The sequence below is a fragment of the Acomys russatus genome, chromosome 14, assembly GCF_903995435.1.
Source record: "Acomys russatus chromosome 14, mAcoRus1.1, whole genome shotgun sequence".
NCBI classification, from domain to species: Eukaryota; Metazoa; Chordata; class Mammalia; order Rodentia; family Muridae; genus Acomys; species Acomys russatus.
In genome coordinates, this window is record NC_067150.1 from 18,560,489 (window position 1) to 18,576,002 (window position 15,514).

General features: G+C 44.0%; 1 protein-coding gene across 1 annotated transcript in view; it reads right to left on the reverse strand.

The window, feature by feature from the left end:
• Positions 1-359: 359 nt before the first annotated feature.
• The window catches only part of Dpy19l1 (dpy-19 like C-mannosyltransferase 1), an 88,448-nt gene continuing 73,293 nt past the window's right edge, over positions 360-15,514 (reverse strand). Inside the window, exons 16-22 of the mRNA XM_051156090.1 lie at positions 14,739-14,788; positions 10,920-10,944; positions 9,393-9,512; positions 7,701-7,875; positions 6,989-7,088; positions 5,604-5,729; positions 360-907 (exon numbers count right to left, since the gene is read on the reverse strand). Coding sequence (XP_051012047.1) covers positions 751-907; positions 5,604-5,729; positions 6,989-7,088; positions 7,701-7,875; positions 9,393-9,512; positions 10,920-10,944; positions 14,739-14,788 — 753 coding nt within the window. The 3' untranslated portion in view covers positions 360-750. The remainder of the gene's footprint in view (positions 908-5,603; positions 5,730-6,988; positions 7,089-7,700; positions 7,876-9,392; positions 9,513-10,919; positions 10,945-14,738; positions 14,789-15,514) is intronic.

Genomic DNA, 15,514 nt, shown 5'->3' on the forward strand with positions numbered 1-15,514 from the left:
GAAATAAAGTTATTAAAATATAATATTTGGTTAATACTAAAAATGAGAAAGATACATAATTACTAATTTCTTAACCAAGAACAAGCACTTGCTAATCAATCTAAAGACAAGATAGCATTTATGTGGGGAAAAAATCTGTGTGGGAAGAGACACATGGGAACTGAAGGAGCCGGTCCGCCACCACACCCAGGAGTCTGGGTGACAACAGGCAGGATTCACAAGAGCAATACAAAAGAAAAAGAGCACCAGGAAATGAGATGAACAGGCGGTCCACACACCAGCTACACCTGGCCTGAGTGCTGAGATGGGCTGACAAGACTGCGAACTACAGAATCACTGAGTGTTCAGAGACAGGGAGCAAGGGTGTTGAAAGGCTCTGTGCTCAAAAGCAGCCCCTAAGCAGTTCAGAAGTGACTGTTTTCATATCATCTTTGTCATGACCCATGATGTTTTTCTACCCAGGTGGCTTTGTTCACTGTAACACAAATATTTAAATGATGTACAAGCATATACTCATTTGCATAGCAAATTTTAACAGGTGCACTGAAACAGTAACTAATTGATCTGGTGTAAGTCATTTTTACAATCAGAATGACAAATTGACCAAATAAAATGTTTTCCATTTGAAAACAGTTACTTTAAAAGATTTTTAAAAAAGGTTTTACAATCTGAGTTAAAATGTTACACGACTTAGTGGCAAAGCAGTAAAGCCATTACTGATGCGGTCTCTGAGGGCGGTGCATGCAGCAGTCACTCCTTGATGACTTCTAGGACTTTGTAAACACTGTTCTGGAACACTGTGGTGAAATGTGGCTTGGAGTCCTTCACCAGGATGTTGCACAGGGGTGTTTTCCCGGCATTGGCTGGATCCTCCACATCCCAGATTTCAGGCATGCTGCACCCGGGCCTAGACAAGTAAATGAACGGTAAAATCAATGTACACTGTCCAAATGCAGGCAGCACAGCACATTGTCTACACTTTTTTGTCTCATTTCAACTTTCCTATTTACATTAATTTAATTTTTTAGTGTCATAATAGTTACTTTTATTTTTGTAAGCTGTGATAGCTCCTCTTTAGTACAAGAAGAACACAGCAACAGAGAGTGTAAGTAAGATGTACAGGACACATGTGCTCAGGGACTGGATAAGACAGCTGACAAATTCTGGTAAGTTCTGCCTCTGCTGCTCATCCAGAATGTGCTGTTAAAGTTAGTTACTTCCCTCAGGTGGTTTCCTCTGGAGTGAAGTAGGAACATGCCCAAAGCAGTGGTTTGCCACTCAGAATGTGAAGACTGGGGGCAGATATCTACAGCACCAGGCTCAGAGTACAAAATTATTAGCTATTAAAAAATGGGGAAATTTGCTTAGTTCATGGGCAAGGTGCATTTATTATACTCTAAAATGAGTCAATTTAAAAGAAAGTCTTATTATGACTGTATGGGAGGGACAGGGCAAAGAAACTCTCAATATGGCCGCTCCGTGGTATACTTAAAGCTTTTATTGCAGGTAAAAGAGAGAGAGAAAAAAAACAAAAACAAAAATCAACAAACAAACAAATAAACAACCATCCAGAGTCCAGCGCAAGAGAGAAAGAGCAGATTGGACCTGTGCAGAAGGAATCTCTTTGTATGGAAGCATCACCTGTCAATAAAATGCTGTTGGCCTAAAGCTGAGGCAGGAAATAGAAGGTGGGACATCTGGAAGGCAGAAATGATTCTGGAGGACAGAAACATGGGACCTGAGCACAGGTAACCAGCCATGTGGCAGAATGTGAATTAGAATAAATGGACTATTTTTGGTTATGAGCTAGTCAGAGAAGAGCCTAGCTATGTGGCCTTGGTTATTCGTGTACACACAGACACACAGACACACACACACACACAGTCTCATGAGCCATTATTCTAGGAGCTTGGGACCAGGCGAACCACCACAACAGACATGACCAAGAGAGAGAACATATCTAGAGGTGTCTGAGAGAGTACAGAACAGAGAGAAAAGAAACAGATCAGACAAGGCAGGGTTATTGCAAGAGAAGTGAGAAGAGCAGGAGAGAGAATGGTGACGAGCAGGGACAGAGCTGGGACATGGGTATAAAGACCTGAGGCGAGAAGAGCCAAGATGTTAGTGTGAACGTGGAAACACGTAAGCAGCACCTGTGAGAAGGTACTAATGGAGCTTCAAGACCCAGCATGGGCTTTGACATGCAGCCACACCTGCATGTCAATAGAGCCATCCGTCCCTTCTGACAGAGGCAAGGGAAATGACTCCTTATGGCACTTTGGGCAGATGGGAACCAGTTTCACAGGAGTTCTTGAGGAACTCTGGCTTTATCTAACCACCAGAAATCTTCCTGTAGCACAGTTTAAGCGTATTTCTGGATATATGGACTGCCTGACACCTAACAGCAGTAAGCTTACTTCTTAGCTGAATGAATAATTAAATCTCATATACAATGTACTTTTTTTTTTCCCTTCAAAATCAGGGTCTTACTGTATGGCCTAGGATACCATTAAGCATACGGTCCTCCTGCCAGAGTTCCAAGGCCTGGGATGACAAGTGTGTGCCAGAATGCCCAGCTACTACTATATTTTATAAATAGCAATATAAGTAGCACATGGTGGTGCACACCATTAATTCCAGCACAAGGAGGCAAAAGCAGGTGAATCTCCGTGAGTTCAAGGCCAGCCTGGTCTACATACCAAGCTCCAGGACAACCAGGACTACACAGAGGAACCCTGTCTCAACACCAAAAACCAAAACAAAGCCTGGTATAAATAAGATTACCAAGTTATATTTGCCTACATAAGTCATCTAAATAATTTTAACATTTTAAACAGGTATGCTTTATGGACACAGCTGCTGAATTCTCACGTGGTTCTTCTATTTTTACTTGTCTTGGGAGATTTTAAGAAAAAGAAAAGCCTGTACTGGTTGCACAGGCCTATAATCTCACCTACCTCTGAGCTGAAGTAGAAACATCTCAAGTTCAAGGCTAGTCTGAGCAAGTTACTGAGATGATATCTCAAAACGCAAAAAGGTCTGAGGAAAGATGCTTGAATAGCCCAAATGAGGCTCTATGATGTTCAATTCCCAGTACAAAGAAAAATTAAAATTAAAATTATAGAAAGTTGACTATGGCTGTTTTGTCAGAGTCTAAGCGTCCAGAGTGATCTGAAGCCAGACAGACAGTGCTGGTGTTGCTCGGAGGCAACGGTTACTGCCTTATGTTTGTGTGGTTTCCAACCTTCCTAATGCTGCGACCGTTTAAACAATTCTTCACATTATGGTGACCCCCCAACCACAAAAATATTTTCATTGCTCCCTCATAACTGTAATTTTGCTACTGTTATGAATAGTAATGTAAACATCTGTTTTCTGATAGGCTTAGGTGACCTCTGTGAAAGGGTTTCTGACCCCCAAAAGGGTTTGCAACCCACAGGTTAAGAACCACTGCCTTATATCTTCAGTGTCCTCAATGTCCTTAACCACATAAAACCAGTTCTCTGCATACCAGAGGACGGCAGCACCAGAGTTGTGCAAACCAAAGCCGCACTACCAAGACTGGAGAGCACAAAGCGTCAGCAATTGGGACACACGCAAAAATGTCATGCAAGGGTCTAGAAAACTAGGGTGAATCTTGGGTCAGTGTTCCTCAACTAGGGGAAAGTTATGCAAACGATTTTCCTGTTCCAGTGGCCTCCACATTTCTTAAAAGGGGAAGCCCAAGGAGATAAAAAGAGCCCGACCTAGCAGAAGGCTGTCAGGACTCTGAGCTGTTGCCAAGGCTCACCCAGCACTGCCTTCTTACATGTCTTCATAACACAGAGACACTAGGATTCTGTACAATGTACAGAACAGAGAGAAATGGTGAGTATATGGATTCCATTATGTCCACACCCCATAGGCACTGTAACTTTTATTTTATGTGTATGAAGGTTTTGCCTGCATATATATGCGCATCATGTAAGCGCCTAGTGTCTGATAAGGCCACAGAGGGCATCATATCCCCCAGAACTGGAGTTATAAGAATGCTGGGAAGGGAACCCTAGTTCTCTGTAGAAGTAGCTAGTGCTCTTAACTGCTAAGCCATATCCTTAACACTGGTTGTAAGCATTTAAGACATGTTCTACACAGTAACAGCAATAACACTTTCCATAAATGATGACTGAATTCAAGTTACCTGGAACCTACTCACAGGAAGGGCTTTCCATAACCAGTAACTATCTTAGGTCTTGTAGACAAAGCTATAGCAATGCTATGCCATAGAACTGTTTTCACTCATGAAGTTTATATGAGCAATCTCTCTTGATGTCCTATAAAATCAGTGAAGTAAACGGCAGGCAAGGATAGCTGAGCCACAGATAGGGCAGTCTCCTGAGGTTCAGTTGGGCAAAACTAAGAGTTCTGACATAAAACAACAGTGTTCTACTCAATGCTGTCAACTCTTGCTGAAATACTCAAGCCATGTGCTCCCCATTTAGGGGAGGCTTTGGTCCTGTCATGGCAGACCACTGTCACTTGCTGTCTCATCATTTGTATGCACTATTGCTGGGCTCCGGCTTTGTTTCTTTTCCAGCCAGAGCCTTGCTATGCAGTCCAGGCTGTTCGTAAATTCCACGTGTACTCCTACTCAGATCTAGCAACTGGATAGGGCATTCTCCAGTTATGTGGAGTGCACGGACTGACTCTGACATGAACTCTGGTGCCCCATATTTGACCACTTCTCCTTGGTGGGGAGGCCTGGTGGCACTCAAAGAAATAATAAACAGGCTGCCAAGATGAGACTTGATAGCCTATGACCATATCGTGGGGGAGGAGGTCCCCCTCAGTCTTAGACCTAGGGGAGGGGAATAGAGTGAAAGCAGGAGGGAGGGAGGAACTGGAGGATATAAGTGATGAGATAATAATTGAGTTGTAATCTGAATAAATTTTTTAAAAAGTAACTCAAATTTGCAATCCTCCCCTTGGCATGCTGAGATGCCAAGGCATCTGCCCAGCCCATTTCAGAAGTTATATTCGACTCTGAGATCTTTCTGGCATTGTTGCTACACTCTGATCAGTGACCTTTGTTATGGAAAAACAAACTTTCCAAATTATAAGCTTAGGAGAATGTACATAAAGCTAATTATTTGTACACTGAGATGTAAAGCAGCAAGAAAGGAGAGTTTCATTTGAGGCGATGATGCCAGGGAACCACAGGTCAGGGGCAGACTCGCCTGGACACGGGAGTCCCTGCCTCTGCTGAGCCACTGCAGCACAGCAGGACTATCTCAGTACCTGGCTTCAGAGTCTGAGGTCTTTTGAAGGAAAATACACTTATTTCTAACTAAAGTGTTTACAGACAGCAAAGGCAAGTAAGAACAGTTTGGGTGATTATCAACCCCAATACAATCACAGTAATGTAATATATACATGCATGTCACTATTAAAAGTATATATAACAGGCAAAAAGGTCTAATTAAAATAGTTATGCACAGCATGTTCACTCATATTTTTGAAAATGTTTTATTTTACATATATCATACTGATGGACCTCTTACCGTGAGTCTAAACTAGCTTTTTACTCTTATGACTACAAACTAGTAATTGTATGAAATACTCACTTGGATCTTCTTATACACCAGGACTCTTCTAGAATGTAGTAATTCACTTTTAATTTCATCAATTCCTTCTTCACTTCTTCAGCTGCTTTTCGGCTATACATGGAATATACTATTTTTGTTCTGGCTCTTCAGGAAAAAAATAAATAGACAAAAACTTCAAGATTAGAACGGATCCGATCAATGCTCTATGGAAGTGTGCATGGATGCATGGGATGAACCGAGCACACTCCAGAGAAGAGAGACGGTGGAAACGTGCTGCAGGAGTTTGCAAGGGGTCAGGGCATGATGACAACTAGAAGGCAGAAGTAGCTCCGGGGTTCTAGATAAGAGGGGTGGCTCTGATGTAAGGCCCCTCCGTTCCAAACTTAATCTTCTCTTTGTTCCCTTGCTTGTGTGCCCTGTGTGCAGACAGGCAAGAAAGCAGGCACACTAGCTCCAGCGCTGCAAGAGGCAGCTGCTCAGCCCACACAACTCTCCGCTTGACTTCTAGATTTAAGAAAAATGTACTCTACTAAATTGCTTGGAATTCAGTTCTCCAAAATTGATTTTTTAATGAAAAAGCTTTTTATTTATAAAATGTATACCTCATTGTTATGCAAAAAAACCCAATATCCTAATAGTATTCATCTAATCATTTAGGAAATGAATAGCTTCTTTACCTGCTCTGGAACGTGCACGTGTATTAAATCTATCACCCCTTCTAAGAGAACACACGGCATCATTTATGGAAAAACAAGTAAGTCTTACACGACCACACAAAATATTCAAGCTCATTACAGCAAACAATATCATAAAAGCAGAGCAGAAATCCCACGGAATCAATCTCTTGCAACTGACTCCTCAGACTTCAAGAAAAAAGCTGACGTGGAGGCTTTACTACAAACACAAACTGCTGTACGTCTCACAACTGTGGGCGATGGGGCGAAGGAGGCCTCGACACCTTGAATAACTGAAAGGATTTTTTTCTTTGTTTGCTTGTTTTTTTGTTTTTGTTTTTGTTTTTTTGAGACAGGCTCTCTCTGTGTAGCCTTGGCTGTCCCAGACTCACTTTGTAGACCAGGCTGGCCTCCACCTAACAGCGATCCCCTTGCCTCTGTCTCCCGAGTGCCAGGATTAAAGGCGTGCGCCACCACGCCACGCTGCCTTGCTTTCTTTTTGTCTGCTCAATAGGAAACAGCATCGAAGATAACAGCTTTCCTGTACCTTGGCGCCTCAATAGTCTTGTTCCTAGCCCAGCGGCCTTGCTTCCTCACGGCCTCCCCATGGATGACTGCAATAGCCATGCTGACACTGTCTTCTCTGCAGCAGTCCTCTTCTGCTGGGTTCCTCCCTCCTGTCTATTTGTATGAACACGTGTCCTTCCTGCCATGCATCTGTACACTAACCTCAGACCTGCATCTTCATAATGTGGGTGGTTCACCACAGGCCGGAGGGCAGAGAGCTTCACACTTGCCATGGTGGGCATGGCGCCTGCAAACACTGCATCTGGAAGCAGTAACATGGTCTGAGAACAAGCTGGACAAGCATCACCAGGGGCTGCCATCAGGACAGCCCAGTTATTTCACAAGTAACAGAGATGGCTGAAGCCCAGCAAGGCTCACTAGCTAATGATTCAAGGCAGGAACAGAATGAAGGCCGATGGCTGATGGATGAAGGTCTGCAGCCAGGCTTGGGGAGTCCTCAGAGCCGAGGAGCGGTCACCACCTTTCTCTTTTTCCCTTTCCTTTTCTAATATCTCAGAGAGCAATATTCAACTGACTAAGAAAGTTTCGCAGCACCAGCCACTTCATATAGGACAGCAAGTTTCCACAGGAACAGGTTTAAAGGGCACAACTTGCCAGTGAGAGGGACTGGGAAGGCTTATATTCAAATTCCATTAAGGAAGGAACCAACAAAATCATGTTAAATGTAGCACTTTTCAACTTTGGAAAATTTTTACAAATTGAAATTAACATGAAAATAGCAAAGCAAATCACTAAGATGTTTACAGCATTCCCCCTTTAAACCATGGTGCTGGAAGCAGTAGCACCTTTAGAAAACGCAGGTGGGATTTTGTGGTAATTTATAAAAGTAACAGGGCTTTCTTGTAATTCTTACCTGGTTTTGTGCTGTATCGGATCCATTCTATGAGCTCTTCTTGTGGTAAATTGCTGAACTCCCCGACAATGTTCCACTGGGTTTGTAGGTTTGCTGAACCTTGAATAGACATTACTGCTAATACGGCGAAAACAACAGTGCCAGGATGCACTTTGCCGAAGAGCCATCCAAACAGCTGGAATCCAAGTAAAGACCCTGTGACTGTCAGCCCAGAGCAGTGTGTACCCATAAGAAACCATCCTGAGGAAGAGCCCAACCCGGCTGCGGTGCCCCTGTGGACTGCGGAAACCCTAACTGCCTGTCATTACTTAGTTCTTACTGTGGAGGAGACAGAGCTTAGAAGAAACTGTGGAGTCAGTTCTCTCCTTCCATCTTCCAGGACTGGACTCAGGGCATTGTGCTTGGCATCAGGTGCCTTTACCCACTGGGCCACCTTGCTGGCCTGGCAAACAATCCCCAGAGGGACACCACTTCAGAAGCATAGCGAGAAGAGCCAGGCCACCTCTTGATTTACAAGGCCCAGGCCCGAATAAAAATGAGAGCCCATTTATAAGACCTGTGGGTGCAGAACAGGCTAGGCACCCAGCCCCCTGGCAGAGCACGAGCCTGTGAGCCTGGGTGCGACCTCCAGCACCACAGCAGGTACAGGCTTAGCCCAGGGCAGAGTCCTTCTGAGTCCAGAACATGGTGCAGAGGCTAGTGCCCGCCCCATCTGGGGGTTGGGGGTCAAGATGGAGGACTTGCCACCAGCTCTTTCCAGTCCCAGCGCAGCCTAAAAGATGAGGATGAGGAGCAGGGGCCTCTCTGCATGGTGTGCACACTGTGATAAGAGCCCCGTCACATGCATAAGCAGCCCACACTTAGTTCTTTCACCTGGGTAGCCCCTGCCTGACTTTTGGGGAACAGATACACATTTTGATTTTTCCACCCCATAATTCAGAGCTGGTGCTTAGTAAACGTTTGTTACAGCTGATGGAGGTGATGCTTCCGCACCTTGCTGACTGACCGATGAGACAACAGTACAGAGGAGTAAACATTTCTCCATATGACAAGTAAGAGTAAATCATCAAGGATGACTGACCTCTAAAGAGTAAAAGCAGAGACACACATACAAGTGTGCACACAATGAAAAACATTTTAAACTTTGATTCTGAATAAGACAATGTAATTTCAAAGTTAACTTGAAATGCATTTTTAGAAATTATGTAGCTGGGCAGTGGTGGTGCATGCCCTTAGTCCCAGCATTCGGGAGGCAGAGGCAAGCAGGTATTTCTGAGTTCCAGGCCAGCCTGGTCTACAGAGCGAGTTCCAGGATAGCCAGGGTTACACAGAGAAACCTTTTCTCAAAACACCAAAAACAAAATTCCAATAGTAGTAGTGGTGGTGGTGGTAGTAATGATGATTCAATTGTGATATAAATATAAAAATTTTTCTACAGTTGAGTTGCACATTCTATCAGTGCCCATAGAGATCACTGACAGACCCAGGCTGCACTGATTTGGCATTTGCTGTTTGCCAGAACAGTTTTATAAAGTAGAAGGGCAGAGAGTAATCAGCCAGGGCCATTAGGCTTAGGAAGCTGTATACAGAACCAAGGGCTCAGTGGTAAAGACTACAAAACCCCGTCAGCCAGCACGGCGTAAGGCCCCACGTAGCTACAGCTGAGTTAGAACTCACTGTCACCCAAGTTACCTGTCTGGAGCAGATCAGGGACGCCATAACACACATGTGTGGGGTCAGGAAGAGCTTCAGTCGCATGATGAGAACACCAAGGGCTGTGTACGCGATCAGCTGTAGAGCATGGTAAACCAGCTGGAGGGAGGGAGAGACGCATTCATTTCCGCCATTTGTGCTAAGAACACATTGTTCATCTGGACTGGCAGAATGGGGTCTTAAGTGATTCTATGTACTATTCTTATTAACTGTTTGAGGATTTCAAGCAAGGCATTTGAATATATTCATTTCCCACATCTTCCCCTAACTCCTCTCAGATCCACACCCCCAGACTACATCCTCTTAACTTTGTGCCTCCTTTAAAAACAGTATTAGTTCATTTGTGCTGTTTGTTACCTCTCTCTCTCTCTCTCTCTCTCTGTGCTGTTCATACACACACACACACACACACACACACACACACACACACACACACCTCCCTCTCTTCGGCTCTCTCTCCCTTCCTCCCCTGCCTTCTCATGGGGTTGAGATCATCCACTGGAGCATTTGGACCTACCTGGCCATATCTTTAAAGAAAACTGATTCTCCTTCCCTTAGAAGCCACCAGCTGTCCATGGCTCCTCAGTTAATGGTGGAGGCTCCTAAGCCCCACCTCACCCATGCTGGAATGTGGATGGGCTTGATCGTGCACAGGTCTTGTGCAGGTGACCACAGCTGCTGTGTGTTCTTGAGTGTGGCAGTCCTGCATCTGAAGCCGCTCTGGTCCTCCCTGACCCCTGGCTCTTACACTTCTTCCTGTCTCTCTTCCAAGATAGGTCTGGCTTGGTAGGGGAAGGGACCCTATAAATAGCCATTCATGGCTGACTGCTCTATGAATACTTATTTTCTGCACTTTGATGAGAACTGAGAACTGCCTAATCTGTTGGCTACAGACATTGTTCAAATGTACTATCAGGCTATACCACTCTATCAGAGGCTGAACTTAGAAGGCAGCTGAGTTGAGCATTTGTGCAACTGTATTCAGAGGGAAGTTTGCAGTCAATGCAGCCTGATTTCTGGGTCTACCTTGAATCTGCCTTGTTTTTGGCATTAGACCAAAGCATGGAAGTGGTCAAGGGAATGAAGGCCGCTGCCTCAAACCACAGTGCTTTCACGCTGGGCTGTGTAAAGCCAGCTCATTTCCGAAAGGTGGGGACAGCAGCCACTCACACTTCTGAGGCTTCTGGATACGGTGGGTGGAGAAAAACGTGGCATTCCATCATGCAACGGCACCTCACGTGTCTGCCTCACTGGGCTCCAGAAACTAGGCTCTAGTCTGTAAGGACAGACTTCACTGACCACAGTGTTTACCACTTCAGCAAATGAGCCAACTACTCAGCCTGCACATTCACACACACACACACACACACACACACACACACACACACACACACACACACACAAATACATACCATAGAAGTGTGAAGACAAATTAATGGCAAGTGCCAATAAGCCCAGACACCAAGACTACAAAACGAAGTCCACATATATAAAGTAAATATTTACCTCTCCATGATCAAACTGGTGTTTTCTGAAATGAAAAAAAAAAAAAAAATTACTTGTTACTGAGGCAGTCATGTCATTTACTTGTTCTCTTATCTTTGATAACCTCTTATAATCTCTTTAGTATTCCTCCCAAGACACATACATGGAAATAAAAAAACCTAAAAATTTCATCCCAATACTAGTGTACAACCATTTAAAATAGTTTATTTTTTAAAGGGCAATGTGAATCTGACTAGGCATGTATTTACTATGCCAATAATCCTATGGTGGGTATAGCAGGCCCCTTAAGGCATGAGATGAGAACCCTGAAGTCTTCAGGACCCTTGTGCCTGCTTCCTCCCCTGGTGAGCTCTGTACTACTCCCCCGCTGAAGCTCTGTCCTACTGCTGCAGTAGAGACGGCATGGCCACAGAAGTTGCACGCACAGTCTTCTCAGCACTAGGTGTTTAACATTCAAATAGGTACATCTGCCCTCAGCTTTGCTTGAATGCTCTCTTTTTCTGGTTATGTGTTTAGAGACTGAGACGTCCTGCTATCATCTTTCCCTGCCCACCATCAATTCCTACAGTAGCAGGACAAGCAGTTACCGGAAGGCCCAGGCAGTCAGCCACTCCATTGCTTCAACGTCTAAAATGAATGAAGTGTCCCTCTGCAACTGATGCGGACGTTCAGTCCATCAGCTCCAATGCTCCTCTTGCAATGGCCCCACTTCTCACTCTGGACAGCTACCTCCTCCCTTGTCCTCTTCTGATTAAAGTGACTTGGTCACAGGCTAATTGACTCCTAAAGCCACGAGAGAAGTTTGTCTCCTACAAAGTGTCCACTCCACAGTCACGCCTGTCCCACTGCCCTTCTTAGAGGAGACAGGATTCATATTTGTATTTTGCATATCACTTCATTTGCCCCTCTCCATTAAAATGGGACCTGCAGGAGTCCACGGTATAGATCTATCCATCCATCTACTCAAGTTCACTGAATACTGAACACCTAGGAAATAGAGAAGTAACAAAATAGGAAACCATCCTTATCCTCTCAGAGTTTATATATAAATCAAAGAGGAAAAAAGGTAAATAAGCAATTGTCTCACAGTGACCAGAGCTGTAGAGGCAGGAAAAGGTGGACCATGCTGGAGCATGACTGCCTACAGAGGGCTAGCACCACGAACAAGTATCTGCCTGGGCTCTGAGATGGGGGAGAAGGAGACACCCTGTGGACAAAAAGCAGACAGGAGCCACAGGTCCAGGGTAGGGGGGTCTGCTGGGCCAGCCATGAAGACAGTGTGCCCGCAGAGAAGAGAAGACCAAGACTAAGAGGAGGGTGGGTCATGGGAGGTGAGCAGTCAGAGGCTCCAAGGTCCTGGAGGCCAGGATGAGGACTGTGGTGTACTTGTCCTCAAGGGCCCTGAAGGGCTGAAGAGAACAGGGATATGGTGTGTTCTGACTTCCGCTGGAAAAGCTTGCATCTGGGCGATAAGGTCAGAGGCAGAGGCAGTCAGGAGAGGCACTCCACAGAGGCAGCAGTGGCAGGCTGGAGTAAGGAAGGGCCGGGGTAGTCACAGTCCAAATATTCTAAATGTGGCAATGGCAAGATCCGCCAACTGCTAGAATATGCACCTAAGAGCAAAATCAAAGCTTACAGCTGCTGAGGTAAGCCACCGGGGTGTCAGATGGAGGTGTCAGACAGGAAAGAGGGATCTGGAAGATTTCTGACATGGAATTAAGAGACCCAGAATTGTTCCCAAGGCTTGAACACAGATGAACAGCAGTATCAGTGGTCCTCCTCCCCCAGCCTGGCCAGAGCACAATCGGATTTGGGAATCTGGTCTCAAAAAATGTGTTTAGCAAACACACAGGCCAAGTATGAAGGAGGTGGGCTGTCACTCAGTCTCCATTCCCTGAGCAGCCACAGTGTTAACATGCTACAATCATTTGTCACCCCCACAGACAGCGAGGGAAGCCAGCCCCAGTGGGCCTGTCAGCCAAGGCTGCATTGAGGGCCATCTCAAAGCTGATGCAGTTTTTCCGTGTAGCCATGACTACTTCTTTACCTCCAGGTCCATGAATGGAGCAGCTGATGATGATCGCATCCAAGCTAAGGTGTGCCTCTTTCTCCTCCCTCTCCAGTTTATCCTGGCATAACGTTTGCTCTTATGAGAAATGAAATGTCAGCATGCCATTCCCTTTCCACAAGAGCACTCTGATTCTACTGAACTGAAAACCCCACAAAAGTCTGGTTTTCTGAAATCCCCTGTGGAGTTTGGCTAGTCTTGAGAGGCAGTTGTATTTTTCTATGAAAATTTTTACTTTCCTTTTCCAGAGTTGACTACTAAGGTTCTAACTTTGAAGCTGCTTGTCCAAACTCTTCCAAAACAAAACACTACCTCAAATGAAGAGAAATTTTGGCATCATATACCAAAATCACTTGCTCTTTTCTGCCCATCCATGCAGGTGCAAGCAAAGCATAGTTACAGACAACTGTTTCCAAATGCTATACTATACAAGATTTTTCCATTGTGTTAGCAGAGCTTCCGAGGGTCAGAAAATAGTGAAAAGGTAAGAATATTCAAGTTATAAAAGAAACTGCATACAAACGCATAACTTAAAAGTATAGTTGCCGTATGTATGTATGTATGTATGTATGTGTGACTTGGCTTTCAAAAAATCCAATGATGTATGCTCGAACTATTCCCATAAAGATGGTAAAATATTCTACTTTATTCCGGGACCATAATTTTACTCTGTATTAATACATGTTTTGACCATGCTAACTTTCCATATTTTGCACAGTGCCATGCTAAGCATCCTTTGACCACTATCTCCATTTGTGCAGACACTGCCGCAGGATGTACCTGCAGCGGGGAGCGCCAGCTTGAAGGGCCACAGCCAATTGTTTCCCATTTCTTCCAGCTATGTAAGCCTTGGATATCACCAATTCTTACTAATCTGCTTAGTAAAGACTTAGTTTTACTCAAAGTTTCTTCATCACAAGACTGTTTGCCTTTCAACTACTACAATTTTCTACTGGCTATGCCAAGAGTCAGACTGAAAGGGAGTGGAGGACACAAATTACTCTGACAGGAACAGCTGGCCATTACTGAAGTGCATACGGTCCTGGGGCATGGGTGTGGTGGAGACGGAAAACACAGACTCACCTTTCTTTCAGTTCTCTTTTCTGTGTCTTTCACTCATTTCCTGGTGTATGAAGACTTTCCTATTACTTTTTCTAGGTTCTTTATGTGTCCCAGGCTGTCATCAATCCTGAGTCACATGTCATAAGTATTTGTTGCAACTATCCTTTTCCTTTCAGTAATGCTTCTAGCATCTTTTATCAAATGGAAGTACTTCTGTTTGATGTTGTCAACCTTCCCAGCATATATGCTTTGTATCCTTCAGAAAAGGCCTTTTATTTCTTTAATTACAAGGATATTCTGTTCTGTTTGTCAACTTCTAGGTACATCTGGTTACCTATATATTAATACTGCTTCTTAGGGAGGTTGAGAAAAAATGAGGAATAGATCCAGTTTTATACTTCTGTGTTTATTTCTGAAGTACACCAATCTAATCGCTCCCAAGTAGAGTAAGTGATTTTCTGGCAAAAGCTGTGTCCCTCTAAAAAAAGAGGGTATGAGGGGGTGTGGTCAGACTTCTCTGGATAAGATCTGATGAATGAATGCAGAGTCCAGTATCCTCCACAGGAAGGGAATAGTGACAATTGAAAACATCACTTATGAAATTCTGAATGTATAACATATAAGCATACAAGTATATACTGTAGTAAATATTCAATAAACGGAAGTCAGAAAATTAAGAGCATATTTACCTTACATGTGTCTGTTGTTTAGCTATGGCACCCCATACATCACTAATAATCTGCAAATAGATTTTTAAAGACTTTAGAATAGCTGTTATTAAAGATGTTAAAACTCTTAATATAAACATGATAAATATGGAGATAAGAGATGACTATGAAAATAATAATTTCAACATTATTTACAGTCCTTGATTGTGTCTAACATTCAGGAATCCTGTTAGGAAAACTGCAGTATCCCACTTAAGACATTAGCAACAGGCTCAGAAGGATGAAATGGCCTCCCTTAACCATGTACACAGAACTGCCTAAGTGGCTCAGAGACACCAACTCTTCAAATCCTATCTCCAGCACAAAGATCAGCACAGCATTCTGCACATGCCTTAGCTTAACCCCGAGAAGAAATACTGGGCTGCTGCCACGGGTTCTAATACTTTCCTGATTGACCTATGCATTTCTGGTCAAAAGCCCTATCTCTAGAATTTACAATTTGCCAGATTTCTAAGGCACCAAAAGGAATGTAGTCATATTTTCCTAATAACAGGCTTTTTAAATATTTGAAAACAATTATCCATCTTCTATTTGAATCTTTTCTTCTTTTAACTAAACAGTGGAGCTTCGTTCATCTGACCTATTATATTCCATCACACCTTGCTAGCAAAACTGCAGTCTTTTGTTTTATTGGGCATAGTCTCATCTCACTGCGCAGCACTAGCTGGCCTAGAACTCGGTATATAGACCAGGATATCCTTAAACCCACATACATCCACCTGCCTCTGGCTCCCACA